This window comes from Durio zibethinus, chromosome 11 (assembly GCF_047325235.1).
Source record: "Durio zibethinus cultivar Kanyao isolate XHJ-2024 chromosome 11, ASM4732523v1, whole genome shotgun sequence".
Lineage (NCBI taxonomy): Eukaryota > Viridiplantae > Streptophyta > Magnoliopsida > Malvales > Malvaceae > Durio > Durio zibethinus.
This window is the reverse complement of record NC_143172.1, coordinates 17,587,748-17,611,668: the sequence shown is the minus strand read 5'-3', so window position 1 is coordinate 17,611,668 and position 23,921 is coordinate 17,587,748. Positions and strand designations below refer to the sequence as shown.

At 31.0% G+C, this 23,921-nt stretch overlaps 2 protein-coding genes and 1 pseudogene across 3 annotated transcripts; 1 reads left to right on the top strand and 2 right to left on the bottom strand.

Moving 5' to 3' along the window:
* The first annotated feature begins 5,641 nt into the window (after positions 1–5,641).
* LOC111290644 (putative aminotransferase ACS12) lies at positions 5,642–10,035 on the top strand. 2 transcript variants are annotated; one of them, XR_016346420.1, is made up of 5 exons: positions 5,642–6,296; positions 6,397–6,531; positions 6,839–6,999; positions 7,168–8,450; positions 8,753–10,035. XR_016346420.1 is itself a non-coding variant. In XM_022882047.2 (4 exons), the coding sequence occupies exons 1-4, from the start codon at positions 5,844–5,846 to the stop codon at positions 8,021–8,023; spliced, it is 1,605 nt and encodes a 534-aa protein (XP_022737782.2). In that variant the 5' UTR covers positions 5,725–5,843; the 3' UTR covers positions 8,024–9,948. The 2 variants fall into 2 exon arrangements, 1 of the variants encoding a protein (XP_022737782.2); XM_022882047.2 differs by having other exon boundaries at positions 5,725–6,296; positions 7,168–9,948.
* LOC149516161 (uncharacterized) lies at positions 8,331–9,689 on the bottom strand (annotated as a pseudogene).
* A 4,013-nt stretch (positions 10,036–14,048) lies between the features above and the next one.
* Positions 14,049–15,765, bottom strand: LOC111290706 (protein PSK SIMULATOR 1-like). Its single transcript, XM_022882133.2, has one exon. It carries the CDS (start codon positions 15,551–15,553, stop codon positions 14,144–14,146), a length of 1,410 nt encoding a protein of 469 aa, XP_022737868.2. The 5' UTR covers positions 15,554–15,765; the 3' UTR covers positions 14,049–14,143.
* Between the last annotated feature and the right edge of the window lie 8,156 nt (positions 15,766–23,921).

Below are 23,921 nucleotides of genomic sequence, written 5' to 3'. Positions count from 1 at the left end.
TCTTTATAGCTTCATTACGTCTACCACATGAAAGGGTTAATATAGGTATACTAAAAGAACTTCATTGTTATTCCATTAACAATGATAATAAGAATTATAAAACTTTAATTGGAAGTCACATAATAAAAAAGTTATTTGTAACAACAAAAAAATATCAACACTCAAATTAAAAAATTTCCTATAAACATAAATAAAAGGAACTTAATAACATAAAAAACTTTATAACTTCCAAAAACAAGCATAAGAGTATTTGATTTTGCCAAATTTAAATGAATAACAAAAGAATTGAGGTTTTATATTTTTTTTTAATTCTATCTTTAGAAAACATTCATTTAATGAATAAGTTCTGAAGAACTAAGAAAACTATTTAAGAAACTAACCAACAAATTCTAGATTAGAACTAATAGCTCAATATGAGAGCTAACATGACTATTATAGGAGTTTTAATACTTATTCTTGTAAGATTGTCTTCAATAGTTCTAGTAGTTGCTTAAATTGAACACAAATCATCAGTTTAAATAGAAGATATTAATTATAATTTTGAAATCAATAGCCCAAAAACTCTAAAGAATAGATATATATACAAGAAACTTTGGCAATATCTTACTCTCAAAATTAAAATTAACTATAACAAATACAATAATAGAAACAAGCATCATAATAGAAAATACAAAATAAAGTTAAACAAAATCAAACATATACAATTACCAATATGAAAACAAAAACGGGTGGTGACAGAGAAGTTTTGAATTTACAATAATATAAACCTAAACATGATTAAAGTAGATGATTAAAATGAAAATTGAAAATCCATTATTATCAACAATTTCAAAGATAACAAACTGTAGAAAAAGAAATGGCTCACATAAAAATTCAAGGGATATTCAAACTTAAACAAATATCCCTGTAAAAGAAGCTATATGATAATAATAGACAAAATTAAAACTAAAAAGATTAATTGAGGCTATTTGATTATGCATGTCTTTAAAGTAACAACATTAATACATTTATAGTTTAGAATAAACATCCACAAACATTAATTGAGTAATAACAAAATTAAAATATAAATTTTTTATAATTACCTGTATCAAAATAATTGCAATAGTGTATAAAAGACCTGCTAGTGAGAAGAAAAACAAAATTTAATAAAATATATATATATATATATTAGAAAAAATTTTACACTATCGACATTATAAAAAAATTAATCATACCTACCATATAAATATCGATTGAATTTAATAAGATAAAAGGTTTAAAAATATTTTAAAAAAGCAACTTTGTAAGATTCAAACAAATCCAACCTTTAAAGCATAAAAAAATATATAAAAATCAAAATAGCTTTAGCTGCATTTAGAGAGCTCTAAAAACCAACAATGCACAGTAAACTTGCTAGTGAAAAAAAAGAACAAAATTTAATAAAATATATATATTAGTAAAAAATTTTACACTATCAATTTAATAAAAGATTAATCCATAACTACCATATGAATATAGATTGAATTTTCATTAGGTCAAAAAAAATTTAAAACTATATAAAAATGCAACACTATAAATTTAAACAAATCCAACCTTCAAAATGTAAAGAAAAAAAATATAAAAACCAAAATAGCTTTGGATGCATTTAAAGTGTTTTAAAAAATCAACAAAACCTTGACAAAAAATTTTCAAGATAACCATAAAGAAAAAAAAAATTACCCACACCCAAAATAATTCTACCAAATTGAAAATAATCTAAAAAAGTAAACAAACAAAAAATTAATTTACTAAACAAAAAAAATACTAAACAAATAATTTAAGAAAAAACACATCCGCAAAACTATGGAGGTAAAAATCAATTCCTTGTATTTAAAAAAATAAGGATCAAACCAAATAGCCAAGCAATGTTATTACCATTTCCATGGGTTCACAAAAAAGAATTACTTTTAACTTCAAATTAAACAATCAAATACATGTAATAAACAAAAAATAAGAATTTAAAAGAAAGAAAGCAAAATGATAACATATTGTAAGAAAATTAATTAGCAAGTGAAGTAGCTACAAACTTAAATTCAAGCAAAAATGAAAAATTAATATTTTAGTGAAGAAATACATTTCTTTAGATGTTATTCAAAACATGAAATGAACCATAAATGAATATAATTGAAATATTACCATCAAGCTTACATTAACAAATTCAAAGCGAAAATAGAACTAAAGTAAACTCTTTACTTATCCATATTGATTTAATAAGAAAATTTGACATTTAATCCTTTAATAAAAAGTTAAAAAGTTGTATAACAAGTAAAATAATTAAAACAAAAAAATTCAAGTCTAAAATCTTGTGTTTAAGGTAAAAATTAAAATACTTAGAATTTTATATATTGAAATAATAATAATTATTAAAATTACTTATAACAGTAATGATTTTTTACTAGTAATCATGCTTTCCTTTATCAATAGAGCAAAGTGGGTTATCAATTTTTCTCTATCGATGGAACAAAGTTGGTTATCAATACCTTTTTTTTTTCATTCCCACTTTTGCTGATCCAAGTGATAACATAACATTCTCAGTTTTATTGATACTATAAAATCAAAATCAAAATCCAAACTGTAAATTTATTTTAATACTTGCAAACCAAAGCAATTTCATTTCACTTTAGGTCAATTTTCATTGCTTAAAAAACATTGTTCCTTTTTAAGACTATATTAGCATTGCAATTTGCAAATAAAATAAAAAAATCATCAATCATTTTCTGATTAAAAAAAAACTACTTTTTTGTTTCAAATAAAATTGAAGATATCAATATGAAGAAGTTTAGCTAACCACCCTTTGAAATTGACAAATTAATCTAATAATAATAGCATGAAAGTGAAAGAGAAGAAACAAATAAAATGTTTTTGACTTGAGAAGTGAATTGTTTGTATCATCGGAAGAGATGACGAATAAGCTTTAGCAGTTCTTGAAAAAGATATCTAAATTTTTTTTCAAATCCCTGATCAATCCACCTATAAAATAAGAAAATTATTAAGAATATTAAAGAAAGAAAACATGAAAGCAAATAACCCAATAATGGATAAAAGCTTTGAAAAATTAAAAGGAAACTAAATTGTTGTGTTTTAGAAAAATTTGAGAAAGAAAACAAAGAACATAAAATAGAAACAAAAAGTAAAGAAGCAATGGATCAAAAGAAAGAAAAATAAAAAAAGCTATTATTTACTTATCCCATTAGTTTTTTTTAAACCAAAGAGAAGATATATTAATTTTTTCAAATAAAAAAAAATGAATCTCACTTACTCTTTCTCCTCATCTTTTCTTTTGTCTTTTGTTACGTGAAAAAAAAGATGATTTCTTTTGTCTTCTGTTATGTGAAGATGTAGGTGAGGTGAAGAAAAGCAAATTCAAGTAAAAAAAAAAGGGAAAGAAAGAAAAAAAAAACCTTTGGATGACATATGGATAGGTTGAGGTGAAGTTAATGGTAAGTCAAAGTTAGTAAAATTAATAGTATTAAAAATATAACATTCAAAATAGGACTGACAAATATAACTTTTGACATTTTAAATATCACGTTTTTATATAAGAAGCAAGGTTTTAGATTTTTTGGATTGTATTAAAAAAATATGTATCATAAACAATATAACTAGTGATGACAATGGGTCAGGTTAGGGCGGGTTTTTGCTCGCCCCAAACTTGACCTGACTTTAAATATCAAAATTCGAATTTGATAAATTTTTTTATTATTTTTATACCCAATTTCGACCCGACTTGACCTGAGATTGTATAAAATCGTACTCGATCCGACCTGAAATTAATAAAATATTATTTTTAATATAAATATGAAATTAAATATATATATAAATATATAAAATTAAATATAAAATTAAATAAATAATTAAAAATAAATTTTTTATATATATCGGGTCGGGTAAGATCGGGTTTGCCTAAAACCCAACCCCAGCTCGACCTCGAATTTTTCTTTATGTCACTCGACCCGATATTCGATTTTCAAAAAAAAAAAATCGACCCTAAGAGGTGGAGTTAGGTTAGAACCTATTGATTTCGAGTTTTTTGCCTTATCTAAATATAACGTTCAAAGTAAGACTGACAAATATAGGCTTTGACTTTTCAAAAATCACATTTATATAAAAGAAATGTGGTTTTGGATTTTTTTTGAATCGTATTAAAAAAATAAGTATTAAAAGAAAAACTATAGTCTTTGTTAGCTTTGCAATTAGGTTTTTTAAGTCAACACGTGATTTTTGTTAACTTTTCATATTAGAAACTTTCCCACATACTTAAAACACTCACTTTACTAAAATACTTAAAATCTACTATTTTCTAAAAATAAAAAAAATTAAATATAAAGATAAATTTTAATAAAATTAAAAATAATAAGTCAAATTTAATATTAAATTATAATATAATAATAAATGGACCAAAATTCCAAAAAATTAAGATTTTTTTTTCAACTGACAAATATAGGCTTAATCTTTTTTTCCTTATTTTGGTATTTAATTCTCTTACTTTTTATTTGTTTTGAACTTCTAATCATCTTAACGCTTATGAAAGCAATATTATGTTCAAAGTGAGACTGACAAATACAATGTTTGACTTTTTAAAAATCACGTTTCTATATAAAAAACGTGATTTTTGGATTTTTTGTATTATATTTTAAAATTATGTATCATATGCAATATAACATTTAGAGTGGGCTAACAAACATAGGATTTGGCTTTCAAAGATCATGTTTCTATATAACAAACGTAATTTTTAGACTTTTTGGATTGTATTCAAAAACTATTATTAAAAAGAAGATTATAGTCTTTGTTAGATTTTCAACTACGTTTTTTAAGGTCAAAACATGATTTTTTGTTAATTTTTCATGTTAAAAACCTTTCACTAATTCCTCTTTCAATATTTTTTAGTTAAATTAAGGAATAACTATCTTTTTTTCTTATATATTTTTAGAAAAAAAAAACCAAAAATCAAAAAAGAAAGAAGAACTATGATACAAATGCATGACACTCCCAATTAAGAGTCATGTTTTTTGTACATTTACAAAATTTATCTTATTGATGGAAGGATGAATCTTATGGATGGATGATGGCAAAAGGTAATGTGTTTGAAAAAAAAAGAAATGAAAGAAAAAAATAAAAAAGTTACGTTTGCTAAGAAATGTAAAAAGTCGAAATAAAATATACTAAAAACTGTTTAGAAGAGAAAATTGAAATCTTTTGCTCACCAAATTAAAAAAATAAAAAAAAAGAATACAAATATATTTTGTCACAAGGATTTAATATACTTAAAATTTATCGATTATTTTTTAAATTAATTGATTTATCATTAGAGTTAATATTTAAAATTTATGAGTTTAAAAAAATTTAAGCATGTAATATCTTTTTTATCAATCAAATATACAATATGATAAAAGAGAATTAAGAGTCATATATATATTTAAAATTTTATTTTCAAAACATCTTCATAATAATCGAACTCTAATAAAAAAAATTCCAGGGATTAACTATTGTGAGTAATGTTAATAAATCTCATATATATTTTAAAAATGTAATTAAAAAATCTATTTTAATAAAGGAAAAAAAAGGGGGTAATGTTGTGTAGATCATTGTAAACTTAGACCAACTAAACAAGATGCCAGGATCCATTGAAACCGCCAAATTGGCCAAATCTTATCTACCCATGCCCCCCTCTTTTCTTTTATCACCAACGGCTCTGAACTCACGTGACCAATCCATTTCATTTTCGTTTTTTTTTATTTGTAGTCCCTGCCTCGCTTGGCCAACTGCTATTGCTTGCCTAACCTTCACACTTTCTCAAACAACAAGCTTCTCGTCTCCGGCGCGTCATGACCCTGACCCGCTCTATCCAATACCCCAACCCAGAACCCGAAGTTCAAACCCGAAAACCCGGCCAAGCGACCGCCATGCGCCTCATAGTACCTCTCCAAGGCGTGGTCCAAGGAAGAGGAGGCCTAATCTTCGGCTCTCTTATCCCATGCGCTCTCTTCTACTTCCTCCAACTTTACCTCAAACGGCACCGTTCTTCCAACTCTCGGTCCAATCCCCCTTCTCCCTCCACATCGTCGCCGAACCTGGCGGAGATTACAAGAACCTCTTCGCGCTCCAATTTGTTGTCACGCGGCTTGATTGGTCCGGTTCGGATATCTTCCCGGGCCATGTCCATTGCAAAGCCGAACGACTCGCCGTATTATATCGGGTTGGATAAGGCCTCGGAGGATCCGTATGACAGAATAAGTAACCCGGATGGGGTTATCCAGCTCGGCTTGTTAGAGAATAGGGTAAGCATTGCTTTTCAGCATGGTGCCATTGCCTGGCTTATGTTAATTCTAATTGTCCTTTCTTTTTTTTTTCTTTTCCTTTCTAAAATTTTTTTTCCAGTTGTGTTTTGATTTAATTGCGAAATGGATGTCGGAGAACTTGAGCGATTCGATGATGGGAAGAGAGGGTGGTGATTTGAGCATTAGCGGGATTACCACTTACCAGCCTGTAGACGGAACAATGGAACTCAAACTGGTAATTCTCTATAATTCATTTAAATTTTTTTTTTTGCGTTGGTTTTATTGTTTATTGATTGTTTAAATGGACGATAAGTTTATGCAACTATTTTTGCAGTCAATTTCAAGATATTAGTATATGTTTACTAATTGCTTTAAGAGCAAAAGAATCAGAGATGTTATGTAAGAAAAATTTTAGATTTAAAGTTTAAACCAGTGAATGTTGTCAATCATTTTACACATGAAGAATTTGACAGTAATGCAATAAGAATGCCTTTGAGACTGTCCGGTGTTATTTCTATTTATCTGTTATTTGGATTTTGCAGGCTATGGCAGGTTTTATGTCTCGTGTTATGGGAGGAACTGTCTCATTTGAACCATCGCAGATGGTTTTAACTGCTGGTGCAACTCCAGCAATTGAGACATTATGCTTCTGCTTGGCGGATCATGGGAACGCATTTCTTGTTCCCACACCTTATTATCCTGGGTAACTATTTGAGCTTCATTCTTAGACTTCATATGACTGTAAATACTCTTTTCTGAACAGACCACTTCCCCCCCCCCCCCCCCCCCCCCACCTCACACACAAAAGGTAAAGTAAGAAAGAAAGGAAAATCTATGGTCCTATTGGAATGATTAGAAAAAGTGTTTGCAGTTTTGATAGGGATGTGAAATGGCGAACAGGAGTGGAGTTAATACCTGTCCATTGTCGCAGCACTGACAATTTCATATTAAGTATCACTGCACTTGATCAAGCATTCAACCAGACAAGAAAAAGAGGAACAAAAATTCGGGGAATTCTCCTTTCAAACCCTGCTAATCCGGTTGGCAATCTACTTTCTCGGGAGATGCTTTACAATCTCTTGGACTTTGCTCGAGAAAAGAACATCCATATCATATCAGATGAAATATTTGCAGGTACCATGTATGGGAATGAAGAGTTTGTCAGCATGGCTGAAGTTCTTGATTCAGAGAATTTTGATAAAAACAGGGTTCATATAGTTTATGGGCTATCAAAGGACCTCTCTCTTCCAGGATTTAGGGTCGGAATGATCTATTCATTTAATGAGAATGTTTTGGCTGCTGCTAGAAAGCTAACTAGGTTTTCTTCTATTTCTGCTCTGACTCAAAGGTTAGTAGTTTCAATGCTTTTGGATACAAGATTCATTGAGGAATATATTGAGACCAATAAAAAGAGGGTACAAAATATGCGTGATTTATTTGTGGCTGGTCTGAAAACATTAGGTATTAGATGTGCAGATAGCAGTGCTGGCTTTTGTTGTTGGGCTGATATGAGCAAATTAATCCCCACTTATAGTGAGAAAGGGGAACTTGAGCTATGGGATAAGTTATTGAATGTGGCTAAGATCAATGTAACTCCTGGTTCAGCTTGCCACTGCATAGAACCAGGATGGTTTCGGTGTTGTTTTACAACGTTAGCTCAGGAGGATATTCCTGTAGTTATGGAACGGATTCGAAAAGTTGCTGATACCAGTACATTATGCAGTTGAAAATACTATAAATCTTTTAAATTTAAGGTGATTGCTTTGATCACTGGTAGGATTTCTCTGTCATGGATATTCCTCCTGTGGCTAAACAGGAGGACATGCGCATGCACAATTTCTAAGTTGGACCTTCAACATAGATGACTCCGTTGAAGTTATTGCAGCTTTAATTATAACATTGTTACAATCCAGGCTTGTCAAATCATTTACATCCTAATTTTCTGAAGTAAGACTAAATGATTTCGAAGCTTCTTGATGTACTGCTTTTAGGGTGGCCTTGAACAGTAAAGCCAATTGGCCCTCTTGGCCTCTTCTACAAGAATTTCAGTCTTGGTTGGCACTTCTTCAATTGCAATCCTTTTTTATGCCAGTTCCAAAGATGCGGCATTCAGGAGCTCTTTCCTTCAGAAATTCCTGTCATAGTTTTATTCAGGCAAGAGTAGAATGTCATTAGCAGATCTTGAGCAAAGTAGTAGATTGTTAGAAATACGACGTTTTTGTTTCTAAGCTAGTGCCAAAAGGTGATAATGTTGGTTTTTTGACAAAAGAAAAGAAAGACCATTTGAAATGCATAATTTTTTCTCCTTTCCTTTAATGAAAAACAGTTTTGTTTTATAGTTTAGACATACTTCCCAGTTTTTTTATAGCTGCTTAATCAGGCGATAATAATGGTGAAAAACGGAGCAGGAAAATTTAGAATTGCCATTGATAGATGCTTCTCTCTTATTTGAACAGCCTTTCTCAAATAACTCCTGCTGGACGCATTATCAGCACTGAGTATTGGTGGCCCCCTTATGACTACAGTGTTATTACTCTCACCATCAAAACCACTTTGAGCTTGAGACTCCTGGTCAGGGTACCTGACTTTTTCAAGGAAACCAGAATTAGGTGGAAGCAATGGAAAAAAGGCATTCCAAGAAAGAAGCCCCCACAAGGCTTGAAGTGCCAGTTGCATAGCTGCTTGTACTACTTTCAGTTTCTGAAGCTAGTGAGCAAGGTGTTTCCAGATGGTCACTGCTGTTATCTGTCTGGTAAGATATCTGCATTGGAACAGCAGTGGAAATCGCCCTTGATGCTAGAGGCAATTTGCTAAGATGGATGGAGCTGAGCTAAAGGAATAATCTGTTTCAAAACCAAATGCTTCAAGATCCATTTCAAACACCAGTAATTCATCACTGCCATCGCCTCTGTCATCATCGCTGTTGCAGCCATTAAAATAGGCTGGAGAGTATACTGGAGGTGGAGGAAAAATAATGAGCATTGCTGATGGGGGCACACGTGCTGGTTCCACTGGAGGCTGGGAGAAGCTGGGTAATGGTGTACCGGGCTTTGCATCCCAATTAAAAGGATCTGAGGCTATACGCTTGATTGGATTTGGAGGTGGTAAAGTTAAAGAGTAACTGAAGAAACCCCTGGTTTACATCCTTCTTTGCTATTCCTGGCCTCTCTTCCCGGAGGAAAGGAACTGAAGGTGGCTGTCTGATTTTCCTTTTGATAGAATGTCCACTGGCTTCCTTCTCTGCCACTCGAAAATAGCTCCAATGGTCCCTCGTACATTTGTCGATTATACAACCTTTTCCTATATATTATTGGTGCTAAGTAGATTAGAAGAGTTTGCTACAATACCAAACCGACAAACTGCACTATTCATGAACTTGAAAAGGTTGGGCATACCTGCTATCTGTCTACCTCGTGTCGAAGAGAGATTTGAGAATTGAGAGCACCTTGGTTTTGGATTTGCTAGGTCAAATCTCGCTCAATGTGTTCGTGACTAACTTTATTCACCATTATTGCGAGTAATTTAAGTAGTTACTGTATAGGATTTAGCTAGTAACTGGGTCTTGAACTCGTTCTGTTGTCAATGTGATTTTTATGGGCTTTTTATGAGCGGACCAGATCAGCCTCTTAATCTCACCTTTTCCAACATGCTAACTGAAAGTCCAAGTTTCATTGTAGACCAACAAAAAGAGAAGTCCAAGTTTAATTAAAAGCATGTTTTGGGCAAGAGGCCATCAATATTTTCTTCCTTAGCGACTATCGTGAGTCCTTGACATGTATCTATTTGGCTTTCTCAGGAAATTAAGTACATCGAAACAAGAGCTCAAGGGATATTAATGCAATTCTCAGCTTTGTAGAATATCGCATTATGTTCGGATCTGGTCTATTAGTATCTAATCTATCTATCTTTCTATGTTCATATATGGGCATCCTCAACCACTTGGCCATGATTTGTGAGTTTCCACTTCCCAGGAAAATTTTTTTTTCAAAGAACAAATTACGGATTTGGGAAACAAAGTACCAACATTCTTCATGAGCATGGCGTCTTTGTCAGGATGTTACTAGAGCCTTAGCTACAAGTTGCAATTCCTTCTTGAAAATGTGTTTTTTCCACAATTAGAGGTTGGGAAGGAGCCACATTGTCAACAATTCTTCTTCAAAAAAATAAAGATGTTCATTATAATGAATGGCACCTATATCTAACCCTACCACCTTTGCTTCTATGTTCCCTGTAATTGGCGTTCATCCGGTAGATATATCCCACCTGCATGAGAGGGACCGAACCCTTGCATTATCCTACATGCCCTGCCTGTTCTTCGTATAATTTGTCTCAGTTTTCATGCTCTCCCATTGTATTTCATGAAGAGACCTAACGATTTCAAGTGATAAAAATTTGATTCCCCACTCTTCTAAAGCTAAAGGGCAAGGATCGATCATGCTTATTGTTTAAAAATTCCTTTGGCCCACTTATTCCATCAAGCTGCTGCGGCAGCTGCCAGTGGTGGACGTTAGTAATCAAACTGTCCCAGAGAATTGGTCCAGGGATGGCTGGCTACGAAATTTTATTATTAAGAGGAATACTCTAACTGTATATAAAGTAAGAAAAGGAATTCAAGGAATGGAGGGGATGGGGCAAATATGTATCATAAGATGCGCATCACATCTCATCTCTTCAACTTACCAGTAGGGGCCATAAGAGGAGACAAAAGGGGAGAAAAGGTGACAACACTTGCGAGAAAACTGAATCTTCATCAGCCATTTGTGAAGTTATAACCTGTTGAGTTAAAAGTTTTTAATCCAATCACATCAACGGAAGTAAAATTAAACAATAAATTAAGCATACAAGAGACAACAATTTAACGTGGTTCGGTCTAATCAATCTACGTCTACAGATGAGAAACAAGAACCACTAGTTGTAGAGAATTACAAACATACATCAAATCATCAATCTCACTAAATAATCAATACTCATAAGATACTCTCAATTTTTCTAATCCTATAGAGTATTCTCAATCCAAATAAACACAAACCCAAACTCTTGTGCATATTTTTAATATAATAAAACACATACCTATATGCTCCCATACATCATACTTATGTGGACCTTCTCAATCTCTTCTAGTCCACTCACAAATAAACATACATACCCATAAGACGTAGAGCCCCAATACTCCTATAGGATGTCTATCCCACAAAATCCTACAATTCTCTTACATTTTTTTCTCATACCTAACCCTATAGAGACTTCACTTATTTATAACCATACAAACTTACCCATTAAGAATCCCTTTTCTCTTAGAATTCTTCTCTTATAAATCAAACTTGCCTATTAAGAATTTTTTTCCTCTTAGAATTCTTCTTTTGCAAATCAAACGTACCTATTAAGAATTCTCTTTCTCTTAGAATTCTTTTTTTATAAGTTTTCTTGTCCACAAACAATATCTGACAAATCTCTAACAAATCTCTAACAAATCTCAAACAAATCTCTTATGAGATTTTAGTCATTATTCCCAACAATCTCCACATTGACTCAAATTTCATCAATCATCTGTCTTCATGCTAGACATGTTTGACTCAATCTGCAATGAAAGTCTCACAATCATCTTTTTTTCATTTGTGTCCTCATGTTTTATACAAACCAATCATGAATCTTCAAAACTTAAACTCGAACTCTTCTCTTGAATCAAGCTCTTTTGGACTTGCTACTTCCTATGTCTCAAACCATGCATTTTCCATATCTTAAACCTTTAGTTCTTCCCATATCTCGAACTTTCAGTTTTTCCACACCTCGAACCTCTGGCTTTTTTCACATCTTGAATCTTTAACTTTTCTCACGTTTCGAACCTTCAACTCTGATACCACTTGTTGGAGAACACCATAACTTTGATACCACTTGTTGGGCTAAAAGCCTCCAATCCAATCATACCAACGGAAGCGAAATCAAACAATAAATCAAACACACAAGAGACAACAATTTAACGTAGTTTAGTCTAATCTTACGTCCACGGATGAGAAATAAGATCCACTAATTGTAAAAAATTACAAACATACATCAAAACATCAATCTCACTCAACAATTAATACTTATAAGACACTCTCAATCTCTTCTAGTCATATAAAGTATTCTCAACCCAAACAAACACAAATCCAAACCCTTGTGTACCCTTTCAATATAGCTAAACACATACCCATATGCTCTTATATATTATACCTATGTGAACTTTTTCAGTCTCCTCTAGTTCACTCACAAACAAACATACACACTCATAAGACGTAAAGTTTCAATACTCTTACATGTCTATCCCATAAAACCCTACAACTCTCTTAAATATTTTTCTCATACCTAACCCAATAGAGACTTTTCCTATTTATAACCATATAAACTTGTCCATTAAAAATTACTTTTCTCTTAGAATTCTTCTCTTGTAAGTCAAACTTACCTATTAAGAATTTATTTCCTCTTAAATTTTTCTTTTGTAAGTCAAATTTACATATTAAAAATTTTTTTTTTGTTAAAATTTTTCTTTTACAAATTTTTTTATCTATAAGTAATATGTAATAAATTTTAAATAAATTTTTAATAAATCTCTTATGAAATTTGAGACATTATTCTTAATATAACAAAAAAAGAAAATATAAAGTATACTAAACAAAACTACAAAAGACGTGACAAAACGGAGATGCATGGCAAGAGTGGAGGGCTTTGTCTTTCTGCTACTCTGCTAGCTACATCCTTCTTGATAAATTAAAAATATCCAATTAGGGTTTTTTTTATTTTTTTATTTCTTTTATCAATGCTACATAAATATCCAAACTAGCCTTGAGAAGTACACTTGAGCTTCAATAATAATGTCATTAATTAATTAGACGACAAACGGTTCACCAAATGTTTTTGCTAAAATTTTTAAAATTATAAATACCCAAAAAATACTAATAATAAATAAAACTCCAAAAATACTTTGTATCACCTAAAGTTTAGTTACAGTTCGCCTAAAGTCTAAGAATCCAGCAATGATCGTAGGTGTTGCGTCCATCAGACACATATAGGCCGAGTGACTCTCGCGGCCAAGCTCTACAGTGTCTAACATATATATATATATATATATATTTATCCAAGACAAAAAGTCAAGTCACATCATGGACCAATTGAAATAGTATTACAAAAGATTCCATGTAGATGCATTACCCGCAGTACAATATACTCCCTCCCTATTGATTTTCACGAAATTTAAAATAAAAAATTTTAATATATTTAATATTAAATTTTTTAAAGTTAAAATTTCATAATTTTTAATATCAAAGGTTAAAAAATCATTAAAAATTTTTAAAATATAAAAGGTAAAAGTTTCAATATTAAATTAAAAAAATATATAATTTTAAAATATCTAAAAAAATAAAAAATAAAAAAACGGAAGGAGAAGTAAGGCCCATTCCAATCTGTCTGTCTAACAGCTAGCTGCTCACCTGCAGACTGCTCCTGTTTGTTTATAAACTTTATATCTGAAATCATAAAATTAATAAATCAAAATCTGGATCCGGTGGAATACTAACAAAGAAGAAAAGCAATATGTAAAGGATTAAAATAAGAGGAAATAATATTTTCACATGGACTATAAGCCATGAATGAAACCCATGCAATATTCTGAAATTTTACTCAATTCATGTTATTTACATGCACATCAATATTATATATACCATATACAGATGAGGGGTTAGAATCGCAAAACAAACCCTTGAAAGATCTGAAACTCAGTTCAATTTGAAATAAACCATGATATGAAAATTGCAGACAACAAAATTAAAGCCCAAAAAGGAAGAAATAGGAAATTAAGCCTCTTTCTCTCCTAATTAGTTGGAATTTTGCAAATTCAACAACCCATTTAAGTTGCTGCACTCGAACAAGGTCTTTGCAGTCATTTCCCTTTCGAATCTCCAAATGTAATTCAAACCCACCAGCAGCTCAGTGATGGCTGCTTCTGTCTTCTCTTTATTTGCAAAGAATAGAGTTTGCAAAAGAAGAACATTTGTTTTGGGCAACAAATTCTGCTGCTCAAAGCTCCTTTCACTTTGCCATTTGATCATGCTGTGTGCCAATGGTGATAACCAACGCAATATCCTTCCCAGAGCTGTTCTCCATTCTCCGGCAAGCTCAGTATCACTCGCTGAGAACCCTACTCCTTTTAGTCTTGCCCTTAAAGACGATCTAATACTGCTCGGAAGCATGGAATAAAGATCATCTCTAGCATCAACGCCAACCAATTGTGGTGACTTGATCATCTTCTCCATAATGATAATTAAATTCGCATAGTGCAAAGCTAACGCAGCAGCACCTAACGTACTTGGCGGAGGCTTCAGAAGCTTTGAGTTCGACTCGAAAAACCTGACAGCCAAATCTTTCTTTTCTTCAGGTTTAGAACTCTTCAATGGTCCTGATACAAAGTTACAAGCGTTAGGATTTTCAGCTGGATGGACAGTTGCAGAAGCGGAGAGACTTCGAGGTAAAGAAGGTGGATAGCCATGACCAATCCCAAATACAAGCTTGATCCTTCCCAAAATAGTGAAAATCGATCTCACAAGCATGGAAACAACCATGTCAAAGCTTCTGTTCCATAAAGATCTCTCTTTTAGATACTTAACCTCTTGTCTTTGCCAGAAAAGCTTCTGCTGTAGATCGATAATCTTTTGCTCTTTGATTGAAGACTCGTATTCTTTACACTGAAAAGACTTTCTCAAACTGTTCTCAATTGTCGATAACTCCTCCATTTCTTTATACAAACTTGCCGTAATAGTTACGTACCCGTCCATCTTCTTGTTTTTAGCTTCCATATCTTTGGAACTCAAAACCCAGCCATGGCTATCATGACTTGAGTTGGCAAACTCATCAAACCACCGATCGAAACACTGAAGATTCGAATCCTGGCATCGCTTGCTTATCCTGGAAATAGATTTCGCGACCAACCTGACGTTTTCAGCCATTTCTGCACACGCCAGCCCCAACAAGAAAGACTCATCGTTGGACACAATTTTGTGGATTCCTTCAAGAGATATTGATTCATCACGAAGACGAATTATGTTCTTGTCTGAAAGAGAATTCCAAAGATGGAGAAGCTTTGACATAAGGCCAGCGATTTCAAAGGATAACACCCCAACGTTGGATTTATGCTTTGAAGCTTTGGAGTTGGGCATTGAAGATCTTGCAGTATCCAGGCTGTTTGATATTGTTTTTTTCACTTTCATCAGCCAAGTTTCAAGAGCCATGAGTTTCGGATTTTGGCAAAGAAATTACAACGAAGATCAAATTGAACCAAACAAAAAAGCAAGGCTACTGTGGGAAGAAACTTGTTTAAAGAGAAATTGGATTGAGAGAGAAATAATTGAAGAGTTGAATTTGCAGAGATAAGGATAATGGAAAGAAAGAGAGAGAGCTTGAAAATTTTGCAGATGGGAGGCTCGTGGGATGTTGAGGCCATTATACAAATAGCAATACCATTACGAACAGTTTTCATTCTTTTAATTAAATATTAAAATAAAAAAAAGGAAGAGTTTAGAGAGGAGTTCCATGCACTGACAGCGCGTGATCCATGAACTAATCAGAATCTTTGTTTGTCTTCTTCGGGTTTAAACTGCAGTGGCTTTAAAAGCGCGTGGAAGAATTAATAAGTGGTGTAAAATTTGTTGTTAAAAACAAAAAAAAAAAAAGAAAAATTTTGTGGTTTAATTTGATTTAATCAAATCAAATGATATAATATCAGAGTTTGGTAAAAGAAACTTTTTCTGATCTGTTTGGAAGCAAAGTAACACTTTTTCTTAGATGCTGTTTTTTTTTTTTTTTTTTTTTTTCTACTATGAAGCAAGGCCATGTCATTATTGGCCATTTCCTTTTTGAATTTTTATGAGCACCATCTTTTTCTTATTAGTAGGTTTGTTTTTGTGCACATTAAACCAATAATTTTATCAGAAGAAGAAAAACACATGAATATTTATCTTTATCACCTATTGATTAGGCAGTTCTCCTTGAGAAATTAATTATTTTTGTGATGAGTTGTAGAACCTATTTTCACTGGTTGCTATTGATTTCATGCCTTGATCCTTTTGTTTTTTATAATTCAATTGTCAGAGATTTAACTGATTTCATTTAAAAAGGAATGGGTAGATTTTGAAGACATGCTTGTACACTTGATTTTTTTTTTTTTTTATAATGTTAATTGCCTTTTAATTAATTCCTTGATCATTTACAAAGAACATGTTTTTCCCTCCTAAAATGCTATGTCATGAGTATCCAAAGTGAGAAGAAATTTTTATGCAAATTAATTACCATATATATATATTTATATATGAGTAAAAAGAAGAGAAATTATCTCCTCTTTGAAGTTTCATCAACTAAATTTGGTGAATAGTCAATCAAATCTATAGTATAATCATGCTATCAATATCATTTGCAAGTTTTCAATGATTAATAAATTCAGTTAAAACTTAACCATTAATTGGTTTTGCCATTCCATCTGAATTAATGATTGCCCTTGAAGAGGAGTTCAGGAGTTTGGGGGCTTCACACCATTGGATTTTCAAATTTCTGCTTTATAATTTTCTTTAGGTTGTAATACTAATATATTAAGCTAGAAGAATAAGTGTTATTATTTTTTATTATGTATTTTAAAAATAAAAAAATAAATTACATGTATTAAAATTTGAATTTCAAATTCGTCGAATATCATTTTTTAAAAATAAGTATATGAATTAATCAAATTAATTTTTGAATTAATAAATTTTACTATTTGCATATGAATACAAGACAAAGAAGTTAGTAAATAACAATTTAAAAGGTTTAAGGGAGGTGACAGAAGCCTAAAAGTAACATTGATGTTTAGGTTAGCAAATACAATTAACGGTGGAAAGTTAAAGAGCCTTATAAAACAAACCACATGTGACCTCAAATTTTACATGTCCCAAATTTCTTCTGTACTTACAAACAAAATTCGAAGCATTTTCACTTTGATTTTTCTAAGCCATTTCTTTTTTGTCAAATCTATTGAATTTGACGTCCCAGGATTTAGTTCAATGACAATTTCATGAATCTAATTAATACTAAGAACACTGTTTTACATACTCATCCATGCGCAATTTCAAATATAAAGAACTTTTTGCCAGTTGAAACTACCTTTTACGCAATTGGTATTGTTTTTATAATTTTTAATTCAAATCTCATCATGAATTTAATTTAATTTTGTTATTTTTTAGTTAATTTTTATATAAATTTAATATTAATATATATATATAGAATCATTTGATTGTTATGAAAATTTCAATTTTATTAGAAAAAAATAAAAAAAATCACAATATAGGGAGATAAAGAGAAAAATGGCAAGCTATTGGTAGTGGAAGAAACTCTGACTAAACTCGAGGAGGGGGGATGCTTTGAGACGAAGGAAAAGGGCAGGAGAGGCAGTGATTGTACCATTGAAGTTGACCAGGATGGAATGAGAGTTGACTACTTGGAAGCAGAGCTGATGATGATGCATGGTCATTGCACATTCATTTTTCAAGAAAAAAAGATAGTATTACAATATAACATTTATCATTTTTATTTCTATGGTGGTACAAATCTAAAGAACATTAAAAAAAAAAAAAAAAAAACCCTAAAAACCCCACTTACTCATTTCACGTCACATGGGTAGTGGGAATAGTTTTTGGGTTAGTGAATTCTGGTGTGGGGGTCATCACTCTCTCATCAAATAATACTCAAGAGACAGACTGAGATTTCACAATCAATTGACATTTCCAAAATTCGTGTGAAATTTTTTTTTTTTTACTTTGATCTTTTTTTCAAAGGGTACTCCATTCCTTTTTTTTTTTCTTCAAACCTTTGCCTTTCTTTTTTGCCTACCAACGGAAGGGCAGTGAAGGCTATCCTTTGTTTACTTGTCGGAAAATGAATAGGCAACCCTCCTACATTTCCATGCCTTGATAAAAGTGCCTCCCAAACCACACCACACTTCAATTTGTTATCTTTATTCTCTTCCAAGTTGGGTTATACATTTCTATTCTTTTTTCTTTCTCACACATATATCAATGCCCAAATGCCTCTACTTCAAAGCTTTGATGCTAGAGAAACAGAACTACGTTGTATTTATATCCCATATTGCTTTCATTTGAAAACCAGATCAAAACTTAAAATCTTCTTGATAACATGTTAAAATTAATAATCATGATATAAGGTATATCACTACTTTTATTTTTTCCTCTGCAACCATGAAATTATGTTAAAGAATATAGGAATAAGAAATGAAATTAAGAAGGAAAGGGAAAAAAGAAAAAAAAAAAAAAAAGGTACTTACATATACTTGTATGATTGCTTTTTAGTTAATCTTTTTGACTTTTTTTTTTTTTTTGGTTTGGGAAAATTTTGTTGTTGCCCGGAGGCAACGGGATTTGCAGGGATTGACAAGCAGATGATCTATTCTTGTTTCAATCCATTGGACAGCTCTTCAAGGATTGTTGGGAAGGGAAGTCTCCCCCAATTTTGTTAATATGCTAAAATGCAGACATTTGTCACACCATTAATGGATAAATCCCAACATTTAGATCCAATCAAAGCTTTAATTAAATATCACCCTTGATTATATAGGTTTAAAAAAAATGTTATCCGAACAGTATTCTAAATGAGATTGTTTCCCCATTACAAATCAAGTATAACTATAATATAAATTGATTTTAAAGAAAGACAAGAATAGATATGCATAGGATTGAGATTTGGATTAAAATTAGAGAAAGAAGTTTAATAAAGAAGATGGAACTGACATGTCTATTTGGATGAATGCAATGAACCAAATACTAAAGTCTCCACAGTCTAGGAAGATCTTATTAGATTCACTGCCGACTTCACCATGAGATAATATGAGACAATGCATCTTTTATTAATATTAATAGACCAAGATCTAGCAGCTGTACAATCCGAGGATTCAACTCAGACCATTGACTTTCTACTATGTAATAAATTATTTGGTTTAATTCTAATTTGTTCAAAACTGGAGGATTAAACTGTTACATTCACTTTTATTTATAAAGAGATAGCAATCTTAAAATAAAGAAAAAGAGTTATAGATATTAAGATTTGAATTTTAAAATTATTATGTTATATCTTAATAATAATTATAGAACAAAACTTATATGAAATTCTTTAGGTGTAATTTTTGAAGTTTCTTCTTAAAAATAATTTAGTAAAAATTTTAATAAAAAATCAAAATTAATAGATTGATAGAGTTTAATATAAAGATCAATAATATATATAAAAATTATTAAAAAGATTGTTTATAATTTAAATTTGATCGATATATATTTAACGAAAATTTTGTTAGCATTTTTATTAAAATTGTCTATTTAAAAAAATATATAAATTTTTTTAAAAAAATTTTACATTCTTAATTTATGTAATGAGATCTTTTAATTTATTATTTTAATTTTTTATTTTAATTTTTATTTAATCATTTTTAATATAAAACTTCATGAACTTTACTTAAAGAATTTCATCTATGTCTTTCTCACTATATTAACCAATTAAACTAGATCCCAATTGAAACTACTACATTAACTTTAATACCTAAAATCTCTTTAAAAAAAGCCTCTCATTAGTGTAACACATCTATTATACTACTATAATGTAATGGTCAACATAACATGTTTATGTACATGAGATCATTCATGCACATTATTCTCTATTACATCTTTGAAAATATATGCACATAATCCAACCCTTAAAAGAGGAGACCAAAAGGAGATATATGCTTTTATATATACCAAGACTTGAAAGATCAAATGACAGGGCATATAGTAGCGAAAAATAATCTTGAGATGCCACTTTAATTAAGCTAAGCTGGCACAAGGTCAGGAGTTGAATCCAGCTTGAAGCTCTCCTCTTTTTTTCTTCATTTTTGGTAAAATTGCATGAAAATTTGTCGATGCTTTGGAACGGAGTTGTGGGCTAAAAGCATAAAAGAGGGTTGTTTCTAAAATTAACAATAATCAAAGCGTTTAGAGTCACGCGTGCCAATTAGGTGAGTAGACGTGGGTGGCTAGCATGCCATATCATGAGCAGCACGCTGGCTAACTCCGGTGCAGCCACGCGGTCCGCTTGTCACTCGACACGAAATCATGAACAAGGCCTGGATGCTCAGAACTAAGTAAGTGTGCGTGTGCGTGATGCAAAATTCCACAAATTATGGTGTCAATCTGAATGTGATGCCATCATCCATATAGAAGAAGCGTGGGTGGTGATTCCACTTTCTTAATTTCCAAAGTAAAAAAAAAAAAAAGGCAAAAGGAGCAACGTTAATGCGATGGAGACACTGCCGTTGGTTAATTAACTTACTTGGGCATTGAGGTAATTAAGGTTAATTATTTATAGTATATCTTAAAATTTTTCTTTTTTAGTTCTGGCTGGCTTGCCTCCTTTTGAAGTTTGAAGATCTATAATTGTTTAGTTGTTTTCTATTCATCTATCTTGAGAAATAGTCAACCACTTCTTAGAAACATGCAAAATCGAGGCGCGAGAGAGAAGAATCTAGAAATATTCAAAGCAGATAGAGTCCTAACCCTTCCTTTAGCATTAAATTGTTGATCTTTTGTGGTGCATTATGGTGAAAAATGACATTTAACAAGTTCATTCTCTTTCACCGACAACAGATTGTGAATACAATCCCACATGTTGTTGTGTGATCAAAATAAAAACTGCTTTTCTTACAACTTGTGAAAAGTGTTGTTTTGCTTGCCTGAAAGAAACTGGCTTTGAAGAAAATAAGCAAGTCTAATTAACATGTGGTCTGTCTGCCTGCACTTTGACCCTGCTCTTCCTCCCACTTGGAAAAGAGGAAAAAACCCGAAATTAATGCTAAAAGATAAAAATCAGCAACAACTTTAAAACTAGTTGGTGGGTCTAAGCCTCTACCACTTGTTAGCCAAAATGGAATCTCATCTGATCAATGGAGTCGATATATTTGGCTCACCCAATCGAGGCCACGGCTACCAACATGGTTGGGTAGGACCCATTTGAAGACTTTGTTAATTGAGGCAAATGAGGAAATGAAAGGCTCTCTTTGGCCTCTTGTTGATGGGGACTAAATTACATGTGTGCATTACTAAGATCCCACTATGATTGCTTTTGAAATATTAGCCTTTTATATCAAATTCTAAACAAGAGAAAATCTCAACTCTCCCTAAAAGAAAACAAAATAGAAAATGTTTTTAGAATAATAATATTGAGTAACGAGAGTAGACAGAAGAAGGCCTCTCAATATTGATCAGAAATGAAGGAGCATTGTTCCACTTTTGCCGGACATTCCTTAAAGAAAATGGTCCCATAACCAAACACTTTCGAAACATCCGTTAAGATTAATATATAAGATGATGCTTTCCCTCTCTCTCTTTCTCCCTCTTTGCTTTGCTTTGCTTTGCTTTGGCCTTAATTGATGAACTATGTGCACGTGTGTCATCATCATTGTACGTACGTGGTAGACCGAATTATTCACCCACACTCATGTGCATGAGGCCCTAAATTTTTACATGCAGAGGCAGTAAATGTAAATTCCTTTCTGCCTTTCTGGAGACAGAGGGTTGAAATTACAGTGAAGCTTAAGCTATTTGGCCCTGTGGAGTGGATTGATTGATGTGCCCTAATGGTAAATTTGAGCTATCGGGTCTTTTCAGGCAGAAAAAGTCTTAATCCCAACCTATTAATTCAGAGCAATATGATCAGTCGAAGGTGTAATATATGCAATGTGTTGGGTCATCAGTGGTTAAAACTTAATGAAGGGATCATAGTAATCATGCGATGATTGAAGTCATACATGTGTTCCACAATTATTTCAGATTCTCTAAACAAGACACCATTTAATGATTAAACTATCTGAAAAATGTCTCTCATCATGTCAAACCCTTGGGTTTAAAATATCCTGACCTCTTCTAATTTTCCTCAAATCCTTCTTTGTGTAGTGTAATGGCATCTGCATACAAATATAGTTTTACTCTCATTTGTTGCTTTTTCAGCAGCAATTGGATGTGCAACTAAAACCTTATTAATTCTTGGAATCTAATAAAAAAATATATACGCATTTATTATTGAATCAAATAATTCGGATTCATTACATTTTTTAATTACAAATAATTGGATAATAGATTACAAAGTTAGGGTAGGCATCATTAGTTGGTCTTCTTGCTTTGACTAGTCCAACTGATTTGATTCTATTGAACAACCAACGATCGAGTTAGCTCTATATATGATCATTATAAATTGGGGGGTTGTTGAATTATCATTGGCTTTTTAACATAAAAATGATGTGTTACCTGATAAATTAGAATTACCTTTATTAAGTTGGTAGGCTGTTATGAAATGGGTTTGGAAAAAAATTGCTGCCTACTTATAGTTGTTGAATCAAGAAACGTCTCTAAAATGTCAAAGAAGAATAACCCATAGTTGGAGCGGCAGTTGGCATATAAATTTATTTCAGGTAGCTGAACTCGCTGCACCACTTTCTGCTTTTGTACGTGCAAGTGGTCCTTTTGTTGTAAATTTATTTTATTAAAAAATATTAAAATAATAATTAAAATAATTAAATGGGATGTCCTGTAAACACTCAATTGATTTTTTTTAACAAAATTATTTTAATTAAAAATATATAAAAACAACAAAAAAAAGAGAAAAAAAAGAAAGAAAGCTCATTAAGTTATTATTGAACATCTTAGTTAAATTTAAAATATTAATCACTTAAATTAAGATATCAAATAATAATTTTATTAATTAAAATAAATAAATAAATAAGAAAAAAAAAGAGATAATTGGGATACAACGTGGATATCCAAATTGATTTTAAAATGTTTATATCTTATATTAAGACATCAAATAAAAATTTTATTAATATAATCATATATATAAATATAAAATTAAATCCACTTCAAACCCATCTCCTTTTCCTTTAAAAAAAAAAATCAACCTAATTCAACTTAAGATCGATTTTTTACAAAAGCACCTAAATTAAATTAAGATGAATCGAAACCCATTAAATATTGATTATTCTACCATCTATATCAATTGATTCATTTTTTTTTTTATAAAATTATCTTATTAAAATTTACAAAAAACAAAAACAAAAAATACAAAAGGAAAAACAAATGAGAATGCTACTTAGACACTATAATTGACATTATTTTTTTACAAAATTTATCTAATTAAAAAAAAACAAAAGATAAAAGCAAGAAAAAAAAAAAAGAGCTAATGAGTGTGCCACGTAGATTTATTGTATGAATTTGTATGAAGATTTATATTAAAAAAAAGTTTTAAAAAAAAGCTAAAAGATATAAAGAAAAAGAACAAAAAAAAAATCAAAATAGAATCTAATATGGATACTTACAATAACCTTATTAGTTACAATTTTTAATTAAAAATCTAAAAAAGGAAAGGCAATAAAATAAAACCAAATTTGGATGTCACACAGATAATTTATTGACTTTTTTTAAAAAAAAATTATTTAATAAAAAAATGACAAAGAAAAAAATTTAATTAATAATATAGAAAATTTTTAATCAATAATATAAAATAAATTCCATCATAAATCTATAAAAAAAATTTTATTTATTA

What these genes read in the sequence shown, in the direction of transcription:
- LOC111290706 (XM_022882133.2), bottom strand. Translation starts at nt 15,553, where the DNA reads ATGGCTCTTGAAACTTGGCTGATGAAAGTGAAAAAAACAATATCAAAC.
- LOC111290644 (XM_022882047.2), top strand. Translation starts at nt 5,844, where the DNA reads ATGACCCTGACCCGCTCTATCCAATACCCCAACCCAGAACCCGAAGTT. An exon ending in TCGGCTTGTTAGAGAATAGG is followed by an intron (nt 6,297 to 6,396) that starts GTAAGCATTGCT and finishes TTTTTTTTCCAG; the next exon opens with TTGTGTTTTGATTTAATTGC. An exon ending in GAACAATGGAACTCAAACTG is followed by an intron (nt 6,532 to 6,838) that starts GTAATTCTCTAT and finishes TGGATTTTGCAG; the next exon opens with GCTATGGCAGGTTTTATGTC.